The sequence below is a fragment of the Camarhynchus parvulus genome, chromosome 1, assembly GCF_901933205.1.
Source record: "Camarhynchus parvulus chromosome 1, STF_HiC, whole genome shotgun sequence".
Lineage (NCBI taxonomy): Eukaryota > Metazoa > Chordata > Aves > Passeriformes > Thraupidae > Camarhynchus > Camarhynchus parvulus.
Genome location: NC_044571.1, coordinates 62385156 through 62394812, shown reverse-complemented (window position 1 = coordinate 62394812; position 9657 = coordinate 62385156). Strand labels below are relative to the sequence as shown.

Below are 9657 nucleotides of genomic sequence, written 5' to 3'. Positions count from 1 at the left end.
CAGGGTCAGACTGACTTACCTGTGCAGTGGAAACCACTCCCTAGCAACCTTTTTGGACCAAAATAATTTTTAAGGTTTGTCTTTGGATCCCTGCATGGGAATGGAACTGCTTAGCCTCAGCTTTGCGAAAACACTGGCAACACTGGGCATAAAAACAAGTGTTGCAATGACCTTGAAGGAATTGACACCACATGAAGAGCTGCAGGATGCAGCCCAGTGCTCTGGGCACCCTCATCCAGCCCCTACTGCCAGCAGTCATTTTACTCGCAACAGTCCAGGATAATGCCACTTGCTTGAAATTCTGTCACTTGAAAACCCATGAAATGTTAAGCAGAATACCTTGGTAGCTAGCTCAGAGTGGAAAATTAGACATGTTAGTGACTTCTGAGTAGCCTCAGCCAGTGCTGGGTCCTGTTTGCCTCTCTTCCTGTTTTTTAAGTCAGCCTCAGTAGAAAGCATGTGATGCTTTATATTTCTTTAATGTGCAGCCCCTTTGACAGTGTTTGCAGTGGCTGGCAGAGTACTGTGAATGTGTAGGGAATCACAGTGTCTGAACCCCTGCACATGCAGGGAAATGGAGCGCTGAGAGGTTCAGGCACAGACACTGAAGTGGTCAGGTGAGCAGTTTCCCTTTCAAGTCACTCAGTATTGTGAAATGAAATAATGGGACTCCGGTAGCAAGGTGGATTCCTTTCAATGCCTTGTCCTGGGGAGGGTGAACAACAGAGATGTCTACACTCCCAAACAGAAGACAGCCAGGGATCATACCCAGCCCCCTGTCCTCAGATCATCCAGACTCAGTTTTGGTCACTCACAAAGAGCTCTGTCCCAGAGACTTTTGTTCCAGAGATGCCTGACGGTGAGCAGCAGAGCTGCAGGCTGGCCAGCAGCACAGCACACAGCCTCTGCCATTGAATACTATGAGCCCAGTCTAGAGATCCCATGAGGACTGTATATATATATTGTTTTGCAATTCTGCACCAGCTACCTGCAGCACAAACTTCTCATTTTTGCTTTGAAATTTTCAGCAGCAAAGTAATAGAGGAAGGGATCGAGGCAGCTGTTCATGGCAGCAAGGCAGAGAGTGACCACCAGCGCCTTGTGCAGGATGGCCTGGTTGCAGCTGCTGTACATCAGGTGGACAGTTCTCAGGATGTGGTAGGGCAGGAAGCAGATGAGGGAGAGGATGAGGGTGATGACAATGGTTAGCAGCGCCTTCCTGTGACAGATTGCCCTCCCGCTCTGCGGAGGCCTGCACTTGAGCAGCGCTCTGATGGCAAAGATGTAGCAGAACACAATTGTGCAGAAGGGCAGGATGAAGCCCACAACGAGGACAAAGCTGTTCATCATGAGGAGGTTGTGTGTGCTGGAGGGGTGCAGGTCCAAGCATTTGACTGGGTTGCGGTAGCCAGCAATTCCCTTGTTTAACAGAGGGCTGGCAGCTGCCAGCACGAAGATCCATACGACCCCACAGGTAATCCTGGCATACTTGGTGTTGGTCACTTTTCCGTGTTTGAACGGGTGGACGATGGCTACAAAACGAACCACGCTGAGCACGGCCAGGAAATAAATGCTGCAGTACATATTCATGTACAAGGTGTAAGTCATGATCCTGCAGAGGACGTCACCAAATATCCAACGGGATCCCAAGAGGAAATATGAGGCTCGAAAGGGCAAAGTGCTGACAAACATGAGGTCTGAAATAGCCAAGTTCTGCATGTAAATGTTTACTGAGGTCCTTTGCGAAGTCTGGAAGAAAACATAAATGGAGAGGCTGTTTCCAACAGCACCCGGGAAGAAGATAAAGAGATATGTGATGGGATAAATGACTTGTTTGAAGCTGTCAACTGTATAGTTGGAGGAGCAGTTAGTGAAGCTGCCATCTTGTGCCACCTTGGAAATATTGGACATATTCATAGTCTGAGCCAGCATCTCCATTTTTCTGCCAAAGGGAAAAGAAGTGGTGTGAGTGCTGGGTTAGAGACTGGGCAGGGAGTTTGTCTATTTGGGACTGTTTCACTGAGGGCAGAAATTGCAAGGTGCAGATGACAGTGGGAAGTAAGGGTTTGTTAACGAGTAATTACTTGTGACGTCCCAGTAAATACACATCTCAAGACACAAAGCCCCAAGTAAGCTCTAATGAGTTTCAGTGTTACAGCAGCTGGTTGTGTTCTCAGCCTGTAAAAGTGCTGCCTTTTAGAGGTGCTGTGTGTGTGTTTTAATGACAAGTCTCTGATCTTTGCTGTGCAAAACAAGCCAACTTGCTGTCAGCCATTTTGTGGCAGGGAAGTTTTGAGTCCCCAGTCACCTACCATGGAAACATCAAAACCTGATCAGAAAAGAAATCACTGCCCACTGCTAGGCCTGCATTTCAAATTAGAATGGAAAGCCAGAAGAACTGAATCTGCCTTTTGGAACCAGGGAAATTTTTCTGGTGTGTTTTTGGCAGTATTTCCTGAGGAATACCAGATATATTTTGATACATGTAAAAATTAAGGACATTTTGACCTTAAAAACTGTGCAAACACTGTGCTAATTATGCATGGTTCATTTTTTAACTCCCTCCTCCTTGCACTGTATTTCTACTTTCTTGCTAGCTCCTGGTGGCTTTCTATGTCTCTTTTTGTGGGGCCTTTGCTCCATGTACCACTCTCTCAACCTGTTTTGTGTTCAGCTGTTCTGCCCCAGTCAGTCATCTACACACAACTGCAGCTTCCAGGGCAGCCCACATTTGCAGCCCTAATGAAAATGGCCTCTGAGAAAATGGGCTGTGCTCAGAGAGAGGCATTTCTCCTCCTGTGAGGCTATAATTCAATCAAATCAAAACCACTCACCACTAAAACACTCCAAATAATAAATTTTTTTCTCATTAGTGTCTATTTATTTTCTGAACTCTTGATTTCTTATCTCAGCTGTCCTGCAGCTAGTAGTACTTTCAAAGAAAGGTGTCAGTATTGTTTCTTGTTTGACAGTGGGAGCAAGTCCGTCTTTGTATCTGCCAATATATTCTAAAGATGGGGCATGGGAATTTTTAGCCTGAAAACCACAACTACATGGCATTTCCAGATGCATGGAAAAGAAGTTTTCATTTGCCCCAGCATGAGTGATAATGTGCCCATGGTACACAACAGCATCCTATCTCATTCTGAACCTCACTGGCTTCACAACTTGAAACTAATTTATTTGTACAGGTGGAGCCTCCCTGGGGGTAAATTTGGCTTTACATTTGGGTACTTTGAACACCCAGTTCCCCAGTGTGCTGTAAGTGGGAGCTAATTTGCAAACTGGAGCCGTGGTGTGGGAGCCTGAGCTATGTTCAGAGCAGGCCACGGTATCTCCAGGGCTGTGTCTCAGAGTCTGTCCGAGTCCCTTAAATACAGAAACCAGATGTGCCCCAGCAGGCATCTTTTTATCCAGCCCCACTGGGATGGCAAGAGTGGGAAGCATAACCCCAGGCTGGCTCCCAAGGAGCCCTTCATGGATATTGGGATCTCAGGAAAGCCCTGGACTGACTAAACACATGCTCCTAAAGTTAATCTCCTCCTCGTTTGAGATTCTCTTTCTTCATGAAGGAGATGGAAATATATTCTTCTTAAAGACAAATTTTCTGCAATCAAAGGACTTTTAATTGTTTTCGTTTTCTTTATGGGACTACATTCTGATATACACGTTTTCTGTATGGGATCAAAGACCAGCTTTTCTTCAGAATGAATATGATCCCCTCATTTTTCAGGGAAACATTACAGCCTGAGGTGTGGCAAAGAGAAGAGCCCTTCTGACTCTGTTTTCCTGTGGACCAAGCATCCTTGCCTTTAGAAACCCCAATACACAAGAAAATATTAGTGAAGATATCTGCCACCTGTTGAAGCACTCTTGTTTTGTGTGCCAGCTGTGAGGCAGAGGAGTCAAATGAGTTTGAAGAACTTGGACTGTATACAAATTCCAAGCTCTGCTCAGCTCTACAAATGATGGCTTGTGTCCAGTGCTATCTGATGAAGGATGGGACTGGGGCAACGAAGATTCAGTTGATAAAAAGCCCTTGGGTCCCTGCACCCTGGGGAAAGCATTCCAAGCACAGGGGCTGAGGCACTTTGCTCAGGCTCCTCACATGTGGATATCTAGCCAACAACTACCATTTCAGCTGTTTTGTCCTCTAACTGCACAAATGCTCCTCAGTTCTCTTTCCAGCTAGTCCGAGACTAAGAGTAGAATAGTGCATGTGCAGTTGAGAAAATTCAGTATCCTTGTCTCTAGTAAGAAAATCAGTTCTCAGACTCCTCTCCAAGTTATTCCAAAAAAAGTTTCAAGCTGTTATGGATGTCCAAGAGAAAGAAGCTGGAGACCACTCAGCTGAAAGCTCTTAAAGCCCCATGGTGCCTGCACTCAGCATAGGGCCAACAATGACCCATACAATTTTCATGTGTAGATGCTCCTATTGTCTGTGTCTTGACACACAGATCAATGTGGAAAGGAAGGTGAAGTGAAAGATATATTTCATGGGGGACTACCTGAACCAACCACAGAGGATAAGGGGAGAATTTTAGCCTTCCTTGAATCCTAGAATTGTTATTAGCCTGCTAAATTTAGGAGATGGCTCCTAGATATACAGAACTAATGATCTATCTGGACAAGCCATTCCATGGGTCAGGAATCAACAGGATGGGTTAAGGCTGAGAGACTGGACCTATAGGAATTGTCTGTAAGATCTAACAGCCCTCAAAAAAAAAAAAAAGAGAGCGAGAGAGGACAAACTGAAATGGGATTCTCTCTTCAGTGGTACTGCAAGGCTCATCTGATAGAAATTCTCTAACAGGAGATTTTTTTCTATATACGAGTTTCACTGATGGAAGCTATCAAATGGAAGCAGCTGACACATGTCCTGAGGCTCTGACAATCTCCCTGGCATGAGAAAGAGAAAATCAGCTGAGAAAGAAAAAGGGAGCCTTTTTGGAAATAATTGCTGCATGAGTAGATTAGATGTAGAGTTTGGGTGGGTTTTTTATCTTTTCTTCTGTGAAATCTTTAAAAAATATTTACAGCTTGATTAGCATGGATTTTATTAAGAAATATTTATCTTTCATTACAAATTTCATCTATATTATAAATTATACATATTTATTATTAATATATATTTTGTCTTTTATCTTAGCCTGGCTTGAGTGCAATTTTAGGTAAGATGATAGCAGAAAGACATTCCTTGCCTAAGGTGAATTTCACATCCTTAACAAACGGATGAGTATGCAAGACAGGTAGGGGACTGATAGAGCAAAAGTAAGAGGAGATTTGTTTAATTGAAGGAGATACTAAACTAATAAAAATGCCCCAAACCTTTCATATTTTAAGCTCAGGATCCAACTGCCCGCAAATCCAACAGACTGGCACATGCTATCTTGAATGTCTGATCAAAATCTTAGATGTAATTCTGCACTGATCTCAAACCTGAAAAAGAGACAGAGCACCCATCAGGCTTGGCATGAGACCAAAACCCTGGTGCAAAGGAAACCTCAGAGGCCTGCAGGAGAAAGGATGATCAATAGCAGCCTGTGTTGCCATGCTACCAGCTTATGGAAATGATACTGTAGGATGCTCGGGTGGAGGAGTGGCGCTGTGCAGGAGGGACTACATAACTCACAACACTATAAAAATATTGTGGCTAAAGAGAAGCACAACAGGGCTCCTGTAGGCAGACTCTAATAATAAAAATATACTACTAGGAATGCACTACTGAGCTCCTTACCAGGTTGTGACAGTTTCCAGAGCACATTAAGTGAGGGTAGGAAGATGAAAGCAGGTAGCAATGGGAGGAGGTTTGGGGTGTCTTTATAATAACACAATGCTGCAGGAGGATGAGATGTTATGTCCATAAGCAACAACTTCCTGGTTCCTAGAATAATTAGTCCTGTAAAAAAATCATGCCATTCTACCTTGGCATTTTACCTCTACAAGATGCCATCTGATCTTTAGTGCTGCATAGGTTTTGGTGGAGGTAGTTCTGTACTGTTAATCACAGTAGAGCTGGGCTCAGCAGCATTGTGGGACAGGGAAGCAGTCCCAGAAGGAAGAAGCCTATGTAAATTTGGTGGCTCTTTTTGAAAACAAACAGAAAATTCAACAAGCCTACGTTCCAAAAGAAATAGGCACTTTAAGAAATATTGAGCCAAATGTCTATCAGTAAAATAGTTACCAAGACTACTACAGGAAAAGATCTCCATTTGGAAAGCAGAAAGCTTGTCAAAACGTGGAAAACAGGAACATCTGTATCATGACAGATCAAATGTGGAGAGGAAGCCAGGAGGATTAAAGCAAAAAAATTGTGAAGAGCTTCTGATAAAGGAAGTTCTGGGTTGACAGTAAGTTTTGTAAACCTACTGAAAGATGAAAAAACTGCTTGGGAACTGGCAGGGGAGTTTGGCGGCAAAAAATCTCTTAGGAGCAAGGTCATAGCAGGAAAACTCTGGGAATTCACTCTTCCCAACCAAAGATGCTGGGATATTTTCAAGGCTGGTACAGTACAAAGCACAGAGGAGCCAGCTCCACTCAATAGATGTGGGCAGGAAGTATTAAACCAGCTAGATAAGTGAGATTCCAAAGAGTAATTGAGACCAGATGGCACTCATATCAGTATCCCAAAGGACCTCAACGTGAGACTGCTGGCCAAGGCACGTAACCCACCATTGCAATCAGGCCCTGTGCCAGGGCACTGATGTGTCATCAGTGCAGCTCTCATTTACCAGAAAGGCTTGATAAGGCTGCTCAAGGCTGGGAGCTCATCATCAGTCCTGGGAGTTACTCACCACTAGGACTGATCTCCTCCTCTGGGACATTTTGGGGGCATCTGTAATGAAGAATGAAGGCACTGAGCTCATTGAAATGCCAGTCTGCTGAGAAAAAGTCATCATGTCTTCTGAAAAGGGAGATCCTGTTTGGCTTACCCACTAAAGGGCTGTGATGACAATGGATGAAGGGGACTCAGTGGTCATTTTATATATATATATATATGTGTATATGGATGTACATATATGGCTGAGGGAGGAGATTTTCCCCTCTACTTCACTCTTGTAGACCCCACCTGAGCACTGCATTCATGTCTGAAACCCCGACATAAGAACACCATGGACCTGCTGGCGATGGCCCAGAGCAGGACCATGAAGATGGCCAGAGGGTTGGAGCACATCTTCTGTGAAGACAGGCTGAGAGAGATGGGGCTGTTCATCCTGGAGAAGAGAAGACCCCAAGGAGACCTTAAAGCACATTCCAGTACCTAAAGGGGCCCTACAAGATTGCTTGAGAGGGACTGTTCACAAGGGTATGTTGTCATAGGACAAGGGGAAATGGAATCCCTGGCAGTGTGCAAGGCCAGGCTGGATGGGGCAACCTGGTCTAGTGGAAGGTGTCCCTGCCCATGGCAGGGGGCTTTGAATGATATGATCTCTAAGATCCCTTCCCACCCAAACCATTCTATGATTCTATGATATGTGTGCATTTATAGAGTTGCATTTGTCAAAGCATTCAACATAGCTCTGCAACAAAGGTTTCTTAAGTACCTCAGTTGCCAGAGAGCTGGAAGGCACGTTCTTTTGTGGGCTGAAAGCTGGCTGAAGTGTAGGAAGCAAAGTAGGGGCTCAATAAATAAGCAATGGAGTCCTCCAGGGTTTGGCACTCAGACTAGATTTATCCAGTGTCTCTATCAACAGACTGGAGATGACAGCTCTCCATGCTGGCAGATGCCATGCTGGAAGGGTGGCAGATGAGAATTAGTATATTTTAATGTAAGGTGATGCATGCTGGGGAAAAATAATCTGGACTGCCTAATTACATGGACTTTAAACTGGCTGTTGCATTTGGGAAAGGGCACTTGGCACTGGCATCACTGACCATTTGCTGAAGTCAGTTCTGCATTGGCTACAACAGCAGAAGAACCAAAATTGTCAGCAAAATAAGGGGCACCAACAAGTTGGGTATCAAATCTTGTATAAAATCTTGATGCATTCCCATAGTGGAGAGTTCTTGTCTCCACATTAAAAACAGAGATTATGGAGCTCGAGAACATGCAGAGAAAGGCAAGTAAAGTAGTCAGCAGCCCTGGGCTACCCCTGTTCTTACACAGGGCAGTCAATCAAGGCATATGGCATCCCAGCAGAGAATGGGGTGGATTTCTGTGCCATGTCTGGACAGAAGGACACTGTCCTTCTGAAGATGTGTGGTGGAGGGGTGCTGCTGCTGAAGGGCTAAATATGAAACTTCCACCATCTCTAAAGGTGTAAATAAACTCTCCATTTCCAAAGTGTTGACCTGAGATCTGCTGCTCTAAAACACTGCACTCACTATAACTCACTGCACTCACTATAATGAGGAATGACAAAACAACTTCATTTTAATGAGATGTTCTCCATATGCAAAGTTAAATAGGGAAATCAGGCTGTTCCATCAAAACATATTACTTTGCTATGTAAAGTGAGAAGTAGTTAGAACCTCTTGTATGATCTTTGCATCTATCACAGCAACCTTTTGTCTAAAGAGAATCCCAGACCCCTGAGTCTGTTTTTTATTTCCCAAATAGGAAGGCAAATATAATATTGCTGCTATATAGGAGATAATTTGCATTTGCCACTGCAGTTCCAAGAAAAACAGAAGTTCTCATGTTTTTTTAAAGTTCCCACTGGCTTTCTTGCTAATATTCACTTTGTGTTTCAGAAGCAGCATTACCAAGAATAAATGAAAAAAACTGCAATATTTAGAATCAACACTAAATTAATCAAAATGTAGCATGTTATTCACCTTTATAAATGCACAATAATGGAGAAAACCCAAGAGTCTGACATTTAACACCTTTTATTTTTGAAGTTTGTCATAAGCCAAATACATGTTTTTCATCTAGTTAAAAAACAAGGCTCTCTTAATCAGATCCACAACTTCATTGTTATCTTCCATCTGGCAAACAATCTCAGTTACATAAATCTACTCTTTTTTCTGCCAAAAAACTTCTCAACACCAGCTTTGTCATAGAGAAGTTTGGTCAAATATCACTGTCTCTGGCAAGTAATATTCCTAATTGCAAATACTGAGAAATAAAAGTACGTTGTATTTTATTCATTGCAACCATTTTCTCTACAGCAGAGAAAGTAAACAAATCTTGTCTTACCTCACCTCATGGGCCTTCTGGTGTGTTCAGTATTTCCTTCTTCTGCTTGCTGTTGCTCACAGACTTCAGGATTTTTAATGGAAAGGAAACCCACAAAAACTTGATGCAAAACCTGAGTGCTACTAATGCAGAAGCCAAAGAAAAACCATTAAGAGGGTAAAGGGAAGTAAACCCTGATTAAAATTTCTTACATCTTCTTAAAAGAGAAATGTTCTCAGCTCAAGGAGTGGTGCTAGCAATCACAGGGCAGTCTTTCATTATTTTCACACAATGAAAGAGGTTTTACAGCTACATGGCATGTTGAGAAGCATTCTGAATTTCTGTGTTTGGGCTCACACTTCTATATATGTGCTTTCATTAGTCATAGTTGCCCAAAATATTAGTGGGATGCCCAAATAATCTTCCCATGAATCATGAAAGATTTTCTTGGAATTAGGGAGAGGATATTTGGTTTTGTTTACTTCCCAGAAAACACGTAAATAACAAAATTGCTAACAGGCTCCTGGGATTTGGTG

General features: G+C 43.3%; 1 protein-coding gene across 1 annotated transcript; it reads right to left on the bottom strand.

The window, feature by feature from the left end:
- Positions 1 to 984: 984 nt before the first annotated feature.
- CYSLTR2 (cysteinyl leukotriene receptor 2) lies at positions 985 to 1938 on the bottom strand. The gene has a single exon (XM_030955570.1). It carries the CDS (start codon positions 1936 to 1938, stop codon positions 985 to 987), a length of 954 nt encoding a protein of 317 aa, XP_030811430.1.
- Between the last annotated feature and the right edge of the window lie 7719 nt (positions 1939 to 9657).

Coding starts and splice junctions, on each gene's coding strand:
- CYSLTR2 (XM_030955570.1), bottom strand. CDS start 1,938: ATGGAGATGCTGGCTCAGACTATGAATATGTCCAATATTTCCAAGGTG.